This window comes from Chiloscyllium punctatum, chromosome 7, assembly GCF_047496795.1.
Source record: "Chiloscyllium punctatum isolate Juve2018m chromosome 7, sChiPun1.3, whole genome shotgun sequence".
Classification (NCBI taxonomy): Eukaryota; Metazoa; Chordata; class Chondrichthyes; order Orectolobiformes; family Hemiscylliidae; genus Chiloscyllium; species Chiloscyllium punctatum.
In genome coordinates, this window is record NC_092745.1 from 77,879,148 (window position 1) to 77,893,381 (window position 14,234).

The following is a 14,234-nucleotide window of genomic DNA, read 5'->3' on the forward strand; positions in this document are numbered from 1 at the left end:
AATATGGACTGATATGGTGGCAACTGGACTTGTCTTGCTTCTTGTGGGCAGGATGTACTGGGCATTTCTCCACATAGATCCCACTATTGTAGCAGTAATGGAACAGCTTTGTTAGAGGCACACTCATTCTGAAGCGCAAGTCTTCAGTACAACTGATAAAGATGTTGTCAGGATATATAGTGTGTGCTGCAATAAGTGCATTCCACTATTTGGAGACTAATGTTTGGTAGGTATGGTTCCAGAGCTATCAGTGGCCTTGCCTAAATTACATTCTTTTATGTAAGCCCAGACAATGAAGTGGCTGAAAAAAAATTCAGAGCAATTCACAGATAATCAAACCCTATCCATACTACTGTTGTAGCTATTAGAAAACAGCATATTAATTGTACATGTTAGGAAATGGTAAAGAAAGTGTGCAAAGGTGATGGGTGTTAGCACCTAATCATTTATAATCTTTTGATTTCCCCAATGGCTGAACTTGGAAAGACCCAGTCAAAGTAGGAAGGCCCAGGTTCAATATCTATAATGTTCAAACTGCAGCTCTCAAGCAGGGCTCCGCTATGGCCCATAACTCACTTAGTTCAAAATTGGGGCAAAGAAAACAAAAGGCCTGAGTTCATTCTTTTACTCACCATCTGATGCCACCTGCCCAATACTTTAGATGAAGGCAAAGAGACATGCCCCAATCAAATAGCTGCCTACTGGTCCAACAGGTAGCAAAATATTGCCTCGTAACAGAGATTAAAAGCTCAAGGAAAAACAATAATAACTAAAGGAAAGTTTATTGATTAACATCCATGACTTAGGGAGTTGACAAAGGACCAGTCTCTAAATCCACCTTGTTAGCTACAATCAAATCAGAAAGACGGGATTGTTTGGGATAAAGGATTGGAATCTCAGCCTCAACATATAAAATGTATTTTCTTCCCAATTTATTACAATTAATTATTTGAAACCCCAAGGAATAATTAAATTACTTGCAACTGTGGAAACAAAATAAAATCCACCACCATAGACCCAACATACAAAAGGAATTCTCTCTCAAATGCAGAATGAAAATAAGCCTCAACTGAAAATATCTTTTCCACAGAGCATATTTTCTAACATTTAAAAAAAATTGATTCCTCATAACTTGTGGTCTTACAATAACAAAGAGATATTATGGTTGTGGCCAGCCATTGCATGACAGGAACAAAATGAATCAAATTCTTCATTTGAAACTTTATTATTATGGTCAGCCAGATGGCCACCATATGTGGAAAATCATCACCACATTAAGAATTGCGAAACCAAGTTCTGAGGGAACAGACTAGTTTGTCTAATGTTCTCCCAATGTACAGATACACCCCTTTTAACCAAGAATATAAATATTTAGATGCAATTCAGTGTGTGAAGGGCTTGGCTGTAATTTTGGAGGAAAAAGTGAGGACTGCAGATGCTGGAGATCAGAGTCGAGAATGTGATGCTGGAGCATCTGAGGAGCAGGAGAATCAACGTTTTGGGCAGAAGCTTGTGGGCTGGGGGACTGAGAAATACACGAGAGGGAGGGGTGAGGCGCAGGTAGCTGGGAATGTGATAGGTAGATGATGGTAAGGAGGAAGATGATAGGTTGGAGAGGGGGGTGGTGCAGATCGATGGGAAAGGTGATGGACAGGTCAGGAGGGTGGTTCCTAGTTGGAGACTTGGGACTGGGATAATGTTTGGGGGGGGGGGGGGGGGGGGGCAAAATTATTAAACTGTTGAAATCCACATTGATCCCATGTGCTTGCAGGGTTCCATGGCGCAATGAGGCGTTCTTCCTCCAGGCGTCAGGTGGTAAAGGTTTGGTGATTGAGGAGGCCCATGCCTGCACGTCCTTGACGGAGTGGGAGGGGTGCTGAAGTGCTCAGCCATGGGACAGTGGGGTTGGTTGGTGCTGGTATCCCAGAGATGTTTTAGATTAGATTAGATTCCCTACAGTGTGGAAACAAGCCTTTCGGCCCAACTAGTCCATACTGACCCTCCAAAGAGTAACCCACCCAGACTCATTTCCATGTGATTAATGCACCTAACACTATGGGGAATTTAGCATGGCCAATTCACCTGACCTGGACATCTTTAGACTGTGGGAGGAAACCCACGCAGACACAGGGAGAACATGCTAACTCCACATAGACAGTCACCTAGGATCCTGCTGTTGCGAGGCTGCTGTGTTAACCAGTGAGCCACCATGTTCTCTGAAACAAACCGCAAGTAGGCATCCTGTCTCCCCGATGTAGAGGAGACTACATTGGGTGCAATGGATACAGTAGCTGATATTGGTGAATGTACAGGTAAATTTCTGTTGGATGTGGAAGGATCCTTTGGGGCCTTGGATGGAGGTGAAGGGAGTGGTGTGGTGCAGGTTTTGTACTTCCTGCGGTGGCAGGGAAAGGTGGGGGGGTGGACCTGACAAGAGAGTTGCGGAGGAAATGGTATCTCCGGAATACTGATAGGGTTGGGGAGGAAAATATATGTCTCTGGTGGTGGGGTCCGTTTGTAGGTGGCGGAAGTGGCAGTGGATGATGCAATGTATGCAAAGGTTAGTTGGGTGGAAGGTGAGCACCAGGAGGGTTTTGTCCTTGTTGCATTGGGAGGGGTCAAGTTCAAGGGCAATGGTGCAGTAAGTGGAGGAGATACACTGGAGGGCATCGTTGATCATGTGAGAGGGGAAATTGTAATCTTGGAAGAAGGAGGCCATCTGTAATTGGCTGTAATTTTACCAGTCACAAACTCAAGTCAACCAAAACAGGCCAAAGTTACTTAACCATAACGGAACAGTTTAACTGTTGTGGCATCGTTCAGCAGGATAATATGGAGGCAAGGGAGAACTGTATTCTGTGACAAACCATTGCTGCAGTTTTGATTACGGGGAAAGAAAAAGGGTGAAGTAACAGCTTGAAGTACTGAAAACTGCCTGACTCAGTTTCCAATATGAATCTGCAAGAGAAGATCAATTTGCTTTTGAATTTCCCCCATTTGTGCTCTGACCAAGACTCCAAAACCCATTGGCTTATGTTCCCCTCAATCCTAAGGGGGGACAGCCATCAGATGGCTAATAAACAGCCCCCAACTTTGAGCTTAATGCACACTGAACAAAGTCTTCAGAACTCCACTCAATTGGTATACTAGTTAGCGTCATTCCTGAGAAAATTGACATCAATTATCAATATCCGCCTAAACATAGAATGGGAAAAAAAATAGTTTTGTACCCAATATTGTGTGCACTGTCACTGCTTATACACTGTTACCTGATATATCAAGCTCATCCAAAACAAAAAAACACAACAAAATGCTGAAGGGAAAAAGGTATTCAATAGTTTCAACAAAATTTTGCTCCTTATGAAATGCTAATAACAGACCTGGAATCAATCCTTTCAAAGCCAAATAATCTCAGGCAAAGCAATTCTTTCTGTCTTACACCAATTCCTTGCAGAACTTTGTCACTTTAGAGTTCAACGTCAGTCAACTCTGTACACTGTACAACCCATCTGCGTTTCCCATTTTCAAACTCACAGGCTCTATTTTCTTTGGAGCCAATGAGACTGCTCAACCTAGCAACTCAAAAACTACTGCTGTAGGTCTACCCACTGCGCAACTGCAGCGGTTCAAGAAGGCAGCTTACCATCACCCTCTCATGGGCAAGGAGACAGGCAATAAATGTTAGCCAGCCAGTACTGCCACGCCTCAAGTGAATAACACAGAACTTGCTCAGACATGTGAGACTCTCGATTAAAGGTCACGTGGTTTTAACTTGCAAAATAAAACTATTTGCAATAGTTCAAGAGAATAAATGCTGCAATTCAGCAGACACCTGTTTTGTTTTCATGTCCAGTACGAACTAAATATCCAAGGATACAGGTCCTATCGAAAGGATGTGCAGTGGGGTTGCCGTCTTGTTAAGTATTGAGTACAGGTGTTGGCAGGTCATGTTGCGGCTGTACAGGACATTGGTTAGGCCACTTTTGGAATACTGTGTGCAATTGTGGTCTCCCTACAATAGGAAGGATGTTGCGAAACTTGAAAGGGTTCAGAAAATACTTATAAGGATGTTACCAAGGTTGGAGGGTTTGATCTATAGGGGGAGGCTGAATGGGCTGGGGCTGTTTTCCCTGGAGCGTCAGAGGCTGAGGGGTGACCGTATAGAGGTTTACAAAATCAGAAGGGGCATGGATAGGGTAAATAGGCAACGCCTTTTCCCTGGGGTGGGGGGGAAGTCCAGAACTAGAGGGCATAGGTTTAGAGTCAGAGGGAAAAGATTTAAAAGAGGACTGAGGGCCAACGTTTTCACGCAGAGGGTGGTGCACATATGGTATGAGCTGCCAGAGGAAGTAGTGGAAACTGGTACAACTGCAACATTTAAAAGGCATCTGGATGGGTATATGTATAGGAAGGGTTTAGAGGGATTTTGACCAAATGCCGGCAAATGGGATTATATTAATTTAGGATACTGATCCCCATGGACAAGTTGGACTGAAAGGTTTGTTTTCATGCTGTACATCTCTACAACTCCGACTCTAAATGAAATTAAACTGATAGCAAAAACAATATAGGATCGGAAGGCATAGGATCGATGTGAATATAGTTGAGGAACCACATAAGTGAAAAATAAACTCTGATAAAAGTTAATGTATCGTCCTCCTAGCAATAGTCAGGATATGGGGCAGAAAATAAATCAGGAAATAAAATCATATGCAAGAAAAAGGTCTGATAACAATAACCTTGGGAGACTTCAATATGTAGCTGGCCTGGGAAAATCAAATTGGTAACAGATCCCCGGAAAAGCAATTCAGGGAATATCTCCAAGGTTTTTTTTGGGAGCAGCTTGTAGTAGAGCCCACAAGAGAACAGACAAGACTGGATTTGGTGAGGAACAATGAGGCCTTGATCAGGGAGCTCAAGGTCAAAGAATCTCTGGGGGCAGGGACCACAATATGATAGAATTCACCTTGCAGCAACAGGAAGAAGCTTGAATTAAATGTAACAGCATTACAATGGAGTAAAAATGTAACGAAAAAGATGTGAGGGAGGAGCTGGTTAGAGTTAATTGGAAAGGGAGCCTAGCAGGGAAGATGGTTGAGCAGCAATGGCAGGAGGTTCCGGAGGTAATTCAAGAGGCATAGTAGAAATTCATCACAAACAAGAAGAAACACACTAAGGGGAGGATGAGGCAATCATGACTGATGAGGGAAGTCAGGGACAGCAGAAAAGCAAAAGAAAGAAAGCAATATAGTGAAAATTAGTGGAAAGCCATTTAAAATCCAGCAGAGGAAAACTTAAAAAGCAATAAAAAGTCAGAAGATGAAATATGAGGCTAAGCTAGCTAGTAATAAAATAATTTATTGCAAGAGTTTTTTTAGATATATAAAAATGCATGAAAGATATATAAAAATGCATAAAAGAGATGCATGAGTGATCATCAGGCAGCTGGAAAATTAAGCTGGAGAAGTAGTAATGTGGAACAAAGAAGTGGTGGAAACACTGAATAGGTACTTTGCATCAGCCGCCACAGTAGAACATAGAACAGTACAGCACAGAACAGGCCCTTCAGCCCACGGTGTTATGCCGACCACCGATCCTCATGTATGCACCCTCAAATTTCTGTGACCATATGCATGTCCAGGAGTCTCTTAAATGTCACCAATGACCCTGCCTCCACAACTGCTGCTGGCACTGCATTCCATGCTCTCACAACTCTCTGCGTAAAGAACCCGCCTCTGATATTCCCTCTATACTTTCCTCCAACCAGCTTAAAACTACGACCCCTCGTGTTAGTCATTTTTGCCCTGGGAAATAGTCTCTGGCTATCGACTCTATCTTGTATACCTCAATTAGGTCCCCTCTCCTCCTCCTTTTCCCCGATGAAAAAAGTCCGAGCTCAGTCAACCTCTCTTCATAAGATAAGCCCTCCAGTCCAGGCAACATCCTGGTAAACCTCCTCTGAACCCTCTCCAAAGCATCCACATCTTTCCTATAATAGGGCAACCAGAACTGGACGCAGTATTCCAAGTGCGGTCTAACCAAAGTTTTATGGAGCTGCAACAAGATCTCACGGCTCTTAAACTCAATCCCCCTGTTAATGAAAGCCAAAACACCATATGCTTTCTTATGTCTACTTGGGTGGCCATTTTAAGGGTTCTATGTACCTCCAAACCAAGATCCCTCTGTTCCTCCACACTGCCAAGAATCCTGTCCTTAATCCTGTACTCAGCTTTCAAATTCAACCTTCCAAAATGCATCACCTCGCATCTTTTCCAGGTTGAACTCCATCTGCCACCTCTCAGCCCATCTCTGCATCCTGTCAATGTCCTGCTGCAGCCTACAACAGCCCTCTATACTGTCAACTACACCTCCAACCTTTGTGTCGTCTGCAAACTTGCTACCCCATCCTTCAATCCCCTCATCCAAGTCAATAATAAAAATTACAAACAGCAGAGGCCCAAGGACAGAGCCCTGTGGATAGCATACCATAATAGCATACCAGAACTTCAAGACAGTCGGGGAGTAGAGGTGACTATACTGGCTAACACTAAGGGGAAGGTCCTGGGGAAGCTAGAGTTTGAAGGAGAGTAAACCATTAGGACCTGATGAGACTATACCACAGGGTTCTGAAGGAGGTCATAGAGATGGTGGAGGCATTGGTGGTGATCTTTCAGAAGTCATTGGAGTCAGCCAGAAATAGAAAGTGGCTGATGTAACATCCCTGTTTCAGAAGGGAAGACAGTAATTTATAGATTGGTTACCCTGATCTTAGTCATTCACAAGATTTGAATCCATTATTAAGGATGTGATTGCACAGTACATGGAAGTGCATGGTAAAATAGGGCTGAGTCAGCAAAACTTCATCAAGGGGAGGTCATGCCTGATAAATCTGTTAGAAGTCTTTGAGGAAGTAATGAGCAAGTTAGACAAAGAAGACCCAGTGAATGTGAATTATATTTGATGTCCAGAAGGCTTTTGAAAAGGTGTCGCACCAGAGTAAGCTAAAATAGGTAAGAGACCAGGGTGTCATGGCAAGATACTGGCATGGATAGAGGACTCGCTGAGTGGCACAGAGTGGGGATAAAAAGTCTTTTTCAGGATGGCATCTGCTAACTAGTGGAATTCTCAGGGGTCAGTATAGTGACCACAACTATTCACATTATACATTAATGATCTGGATGAAGGAACAGAGCATTATTACTAAGTTTGCAGATGAGACAAAGATAGCTGGAGGGACAGATTGTGTTGAGAACTCAGGGAGGCTGCAGAAGGACTTCAACAGGTTAGGAGAGTAGAAAAAGAAATGACAGCTGAAATACAATGTGTAAAAGTATGAGGTTATGCACTTTTGTAGGAAGAATAGTCATATACTATTTTCTAAATAGGGAAAGACTTTGAAAGTCTGAAGCACAAAGGTACTTGGGAGAGCTAGTTCAGAATTCTCTTATGGTTAACATGCAGGTTTAGTCAGCAGTTAGAAAGGCAAATGAAATGTTAGCCTTCATTTCAAGAGGGCTACAATACAAGAGCACAGATACACTGCTGAGGCTGTACTAGTCTCTGGTCAGACCACAGACTGAATAATACTAGCAGTTTTGGGCTCCATATTTAAGGAGGGATATGCTGGCCTTACAAGGTGTCCAGAGGAGGTTTACAAGAATGAACCCGGGAATGAAGGGCTTGTCACATAAGCAGCAGTTGAGGTCTCAGAGTCTGAAGTTTGGAAGGACAAGGGAATCTAACTGAAATTTGTAGAATACTGAGAGATTCGGATAGAGTGAACTGAAGATGTTGTATCCATAAGTAGGAGAGTCTCGGACCTGGGGGCGCAGTCTCAATGAAGGGACCACTGCTTAGAATTCCTCTTACATGAGGAGGAGGGACTTCTTTAGCCTGAGGGTGGTAAATCTATGGAACTCATTGCCACAGAGGGTTGCGGAGGCCAAGCTATTGAATGTACTTAAGACAGAGATGGATAGGTTCGTGATTAGTAATAGGATCAGGTGTTATAGGGACAAGGCAGAAGAATGGGGTTGACAAACTATCAGCCATGATCGAGTGGTGGTGGAACAGACTCGATGAAATAGAGAGGGTTATCACCAAACAAGGGCCAGTCGTTTGAACATTTGAAATAAAAGTCAGGGGAAAAGAAGTGGGGGGAGGGGGAGGGGGAGGGGGAGGGGGAGGGGGAGGGGGAGGGGGAGGGGGGAAGAAGTGGGGGGGGGGGGAAGAAGTGGGGGGGGGGGAGAGAAGAAGGGGGGGGGGGGAGAGAAGAAGGGGGGGGGGAGAGAAGAAGGGGGGGGGGGAGAGAAGAAGGGGGGGGGAGAGAGAAGAAGGGGGGGGGAGAGAGAAGAAGGGGGGGGGGGGAGAGAAGAAGGGGGGGGGGAGAGAAGAAGGGGGGGGGGGAGAGAAGAAGGGGGGGGGGGAGAGAAGAAGGGGGGGGGGAGAGAAGAAGGGGGGGGGGGAGAGAAGAAGGGGGGGGGGGAGAGAAGAAGGGGGGGGGGGAGAGAAGAAGGGGGGGGGAGAGAAGAAGGGGGGGGGGGAGAGAAGAAGGGGGGGGGAGAGAAGAAGGGGGGGGGAGAGAAGAAGGGGGGGGGAAAAGAAGTGGGGGGGGGAAGAAGTGGGGGGGGGGAAGAAGTGGGGGGGGGAAGAAGTGGGGGGGGGGGGGAAGAAGTGGGGGGGGGGGGAAGGGGGGGAGGGGGGGGAGGGGGGGAGGGGGAGGAGGGGGGGGAGGGGAGGGGGGGGAGGGGGGGGAGGGGGGGGGGGAGGAGGAGGGGGGAGGGGGGAGGAGGGGGGAGGAGGGAGGGGGGAGGAGGAGGGGGGGAGGAGGAGGAGGGGGGGAGGAGGAGGAGGGGGGGAGGAGGAGGAGGGGGGGAGGAGGAGGAGGGGGGGAGGAGGGGGGGAGGAGGAGGAGGGGGGGAGGAGGAGGAGGGGGGGAGGGGGGGAGGGGGAGGAGGAGGGGAGGGGGAGGAGGAGGGGAGGGGGAGGAGGAGGGGAGGGGGAGGAGGAGGGGAGGGGGAGGGGGAGGGGGAGGAGGGGGGGAGGAGGGGGGGAGGGGGGGAGGAGGGGGGGAGGAGGGGGGGAGGGGGGGAGGGGGGGAGGGGGGGAGGGGGAGAAGTGGGGGAGGGGGAGGAGGGGGGAGGGGGAGGAGGAGGAGGGGGGAGGGGGAGGAGGAGGAGGGGGGAGGGGGAGGGGAGGAGGGAGGAGGGGGGAGGGGGAGAGGGGGAGGGGGAGGGGGAGAGGGGGAGGGGGAGGGAGGGGGAGGGGGGGAGAGGGGGAGGGGGAGGGAGGGGGAGGGAGGGGGAGGGGGAGGGAGGGGGAGGGAGGGGGAGGGGGAGGGAGGGGGAGGAGGGAGGGGGAGGGGGGGGAGGAGGGAGGAGGAGGGGGGTGGGGGAGGGAGGAGGAGGGGGGTGGGGGAGGAGGAGGAGGGGGGTGGGGGAGGAGGAGGAGGGGGGTGGGGGAGAAGTGGGGGAGGAGGAGGAGGGGAAAAAAAGAGAAGAAAGTGCTCCTTCCAGCCTGAATCTGCCCGTTTTTGCAATACGGCGGAGTCTGACAGCCGGAGCCGGCCTCAGTGGGGTATCTCCGGCTCCGCTCCATCACTCTCCCGAGCACCGCGTCCGCTCGGCCGGGAACCACGCAGGTCACTTCCCCGGCTGAGAAATGAGCGGCACCTCCCCCTCCCCCATCCCCACCCCCATCCCCATCCCCATCCCCATCCCCATCCCCATCCATCCATCCATCCATCCAACAGGGAGGTCAATTCGGTGGCTCCCCCACCCCCACCCCCAAAACAGAGGGAGGCGCTGGGCTTCTCATTGCAGAATTCGTCCTGGGGGCTGAATCCTCGGTTACACAAACAATTCCAGAAGAAGCACAGAGTTTGGGAAGTGAATTCCCTGGGAACCCACAGGAGCCCATTAAAAAGTCTGTCCGACCCTTTTAAGATTCTTCCGCTACCGCATCCCCAATCCCTTAAAAATTCCACACAAACACCGCGAAGTCTGTTCGACCATAAAAGTGCAGAGTCTCGCCTCGATCGCAACTGGAGGCGGAGAAGGTGGAGCTACAAAGTTCAGAAACTGGACTGGAGCAAGAACAAAAGGCAAAAAAAAGAAAAAGTGTTTATTTTTTCTAAAATAAAAGGTGGGTTTCAAAAAGTTTGGTACTCAAAAAATACCCTCGGATTTAGAAGACGTAGGTAGTAAGCTCAGAACTTTGGAGAAATCAGAAATCGGTGCAATTCACTCGTCCCGATTTCAGCCCGTTTCACCAAACTGGCGGAACCCAAAAAAAATCAACTAGAACCGCACCACACAGGAACCACTCCTCAAAGAACTATTGTTTTCTCCTGCACTTTTCTCTCAAAAGCAGCCGCTCCAAGTACAACTGTCCACAGCAGGAGTAAAAATTGCAACTCTCCCAAGGTTCTGTCGCCATGCTTCACTTTCCCCCTTTTATTTGTTTTCCGGAAAAAAAATAGTTGATACTGAAAGTAGGCCAAAAGTTTTCTTCCACTTTACGCACAAGACTGAACCGCTACAAAGAGCCCATGCAGTTCCTCTCTCCAAGTACAATGGCAGTACTAATTAGATCATAGTACGTTGCTACCGATACTGTAATAAATAGCTAACAAAAGAAAGCGACAAGTAGAAGCCACTTACCGATCAAACCTCCCACCAGAAAGGAAATTACTTGGAAAACCAGCAAAATCCCTCCAAAAATGCACAACTTCCTCGTACTCATATTTTCTATAATTGCGCCTGCCATCGTTTATTACCCTGTTTTCACTCTTTTCAGGCCGTGACAGTAACTAATTGAATTAGAGTCAATTTAATCCAAGCGAGGATCTGCTCGCAGCTCCAGTGTCGGAAGCTGTGATTCTGCAAACGAGCTCTCCCTCTCTCTCTCTCTCCCTCTCGTCCTTCAGGCTTTTTTTTAAGGGGCGCTGTGGGAAACCGACAACACAGATACACACAAAAAAAATCAATCACATGACTTGCCACATTCCCAGATCTAGTTCGGCCGACTGCTACAGTATCTCAAATAACTTGATTGCCAGCGCTGCGATCAATAACGTTTAATTCATTGGCAATTTTAAAAGGCCAACCCATCAACCCGCAGAGTGAGGGGTATGGTCAGCCGTGTCGTACCTGTGAAGAAGGGATGCTGACGGACAATTTAACTCCCAGATAAAGCCGCGAAGATCAACGAGCCTCATGAGGGCATCCTGCTGGAACTAAGATGCCTTTATGATGGAATGGCATCATACTCAGATAAATAGTGCCAACATTTGGAATTAAAGCTATATTTTCAGGAGGGGAGAATAAATGGACCAAACACTTTTTTCTTCTTGTTTACCTTGTCGGTTAGTGGTTCCTGTGACTGTTCTGAGAACATAATTTAACGTATCAGATTTTTGCCTCTGGAATTTTTGACCGGATAAAAGGAAGGATTTACATTTATATAGCGCCTTTCCCAAACCTCAGTGTCCTTTACTTCAAAGTGTTTTTGAAGGATAGTCACTGTTGCAGATGTTGTAAACAAGGCGCACAAATTAAGGTCCTCCAAACAAGAGTGTGATCTGTTTCTTTTGTAGACGGTCCACTGATAATTATAGAACTAATACATGAAAGAAAGGCTCACATTAGGCAGTACTTTCCTCAAGCATCGCACATTTCAAAGCTGGGCATGCCCGACGGGTCGACTCTCCTGCTCCTCGGATGCTGCTTGATCTGTTGTGCTTTTTTCCAGCGACACATTTACCGACTTAAAGTACTGTACAGCCATGACGTATTTTTTGTTCGTGTGGTCATTGTTTTAATATAGGAAATGCAGCACTGAATTTGTACACCACACAAACAACAATCTGGTAATGACCAAATAATCTGCTATGGTGATGTTGATTGGGAAATAAATATGGGACAGCGTCAACTCCCCTTCTTTTATAGGGAATGGATGCAGGAGTGTACCATTGAGTGAATCAATCCTTCCCTGACATTCAAATAGATCAGACCTATCTTCTATCTCATGCCATCACGCTAAGGGTGCTGCTAGAATTTGAGAGTTGTTGGTCATTAAATGCCCAGCATCTCCTGGAAGTGGGTATTCTTCTCAGATGGAGACAGATGTCTCACCCTCTGCCTATTAACGGGCCAATGGCGATGAACTCAGCTCTGGGTGACCACCTGCCCCCTACTTTCAAGACAGGAGTCTAGGAGTGGCACCATTGTTTCCATGTAAAGTTCCAGCCAATGTATATTATCTAACATTTCTGCTCTTCTGTGTGAGAGGCTAGATGACCATGGTACTTACACTGCAGGGTCTGATCATGTCTTACCCTAACATCACACATGAGCAAGGATAGATTTTTTGCTTCCCTGTGCCTGAGTCAGCAGAAGGATATAAAACATTAGGTGAGATCAGTTCTTCTCAACCTTCTCCCCCAAATTTCACAGGGCCTCTGCAACCTATGGGTATCATCAATCCCTAGACCACACAGGCTTGCTGTACCTAAGATATCCCCAAATCTCTAAATACTTTTAATATCTAGAAATCTATCAATAGTCCAAAGATGTGCAGGTCAGGTGAATTGGCCATGCTAAATTGCCCATAGTGTTAGGTAAGGGGTAAATGTAGGGGTATGGGTGGGTTGCGCTTCGGCGGGTCAGTGTGGACTTGTTGGGCCGAAGGGCCTGTTTCCACACTGTAATGTAATCTAATCTAATCTAATCTGCACGGAATATACTCAACAGCTTTTTTTTTGTTTCCTAAGAATTATTTTTGAAATAATGTCAGGAGATCACTTACATTCACCCAAACAGCAGAGGAGGACTCAGTCTGACATCTCATCCAATGGACCTCATCTCTGACTGATCAGTACTGTGCCAGAATATCAGGTTACAATCTGTTCCTGAATCCCTAGAGTGGGATGTTTTATGGATCTGAGACCAAGATAAACGCTTATGCCTTTTACTTAATTACTTTATAAAGGTTTTAATTTAGTGTATGTTAGTGGCACCCATTTTGCAGAAGCAGACCACAAATTCTCACCATGGCTAATTGAGTAAATGGTAAGTGTAATGTACTGAGTCATAGCTTCTTCTTCTTTAGTTTTTTTTGTCCAAGACAGGTTTAACACACAGCATCACAGTTCCATCTTGGGAAGGGCGAGGAAGTGGGTCCCAAATCCATTCCAGCTGAAACAGTTGTCAAAACCCATGCTGGTGACATCATGCTGATCCATGTTGGCCATCCAGCCAACTAAGCCAGCTGGCCCTTAAAAAGTCCAATATGGTTGAAGAATTTGTAGATTGCCACTCAACCTTTTTAGCCATGTTATGAATGCACCTTTCTGGGCCATCAATGCCTGGAATGGGACATGTATCATGCAACTGGAGTTTCTGGCTCAGAGGCAAGGACCTTACCCAATGTTCCACAAGACATCTTTGAGCCATGGAACCAGCAAAATTCAAAATTCTATCATTCCTGTGGTTAAGGTCGTTCAGCTTTGTTGAAGTGCTGTGTGATTCAGTTATCATCTGTACAGTTGAGTTAGGAATGAAATTAAATCAGCTAGGCAACCCCTCTTATTTGTTATCCAGTGACCCTTGCTGAAATTGAACATTGGTGGATGTTGGGGAGTGAGGGCAATGCATGATCAGGTTCATCTATACATCTTTCACAACTAGGAAACATTCCCTGTATTGAAATACATTTAAGTAGTGTGGCTACTGTCAGAAAGTCATGATTCAAATCAAAAAATGACTAAGTATTTACTGACTGAAAGCCACTGAATGAGTTTTCAAAGACTGAACAAGCATTCCAGTGACTTGAAACTGCAATTCCTAAGGTGGCTGATCATTTGCATGCTATCCAAATGGAGTTAGGCCTGTACAAAAAGCCTGGACAGTGACAATTGTCATGCAGAATATGAATGGGTCACCTTCTAACCCATTCCCAAGGTTTCCAAACAATCATTTAGTTGTTCAACTCAGTAAGGACAAATCATGAACTGTAATTCCTTTTACCATAATCCTGGCTATGAGATGAATTTACCCAGCTATAATCTAATTATGTAAACCATGGACCCAGAGTTCACTAACCATGATCATGTTCAAGTACCTGGTCAGTTGGAGAGACAGGATCATTTGACTCTTTTGTGTTGAAGTAACTGCTTTCTATGAGTCACTTGAGAAGCAGAAGTACTGTTTTTTATTTCAAAAATATACTTTATT

The 14,234-nt window shown here is 46.4% G+C and overlaps 1 protein-coding gene across 4 annotated transcripts in view; it reads right to left on the reverse strand.

Annotated features, from left to right (window-relative positions):
* wls (Wnt ligand secretion mediator) overlaps positions 1-11,019 on the reverse strand; it is a 79,159-nt gene extending 68,140 nt beyond the window's left edge. For 2 of the 4 annotated variants that reach the window (XM_072574123.1, XM_072574121.1), the window contains exon 1: positions 10,662-10,927. In XM_072574123.1, the coding sequence (XP_072430224.1) occupies positions 10,662-10,767 (106 nt within the window). In that variant the 5' untranslated portion in view covers positions 10,768-10,927. Of the gene's footprint in view, positions 1-10,661; positions 10,928-11,000 lie in introns of those variants that run through there. The other 2 variants (XM_072574122.1, XM_072574120.1) reach the window with 2 other exon arrangements.
* Positions 11,020-14,234: the final 3,215 nt, after the last annotated feature.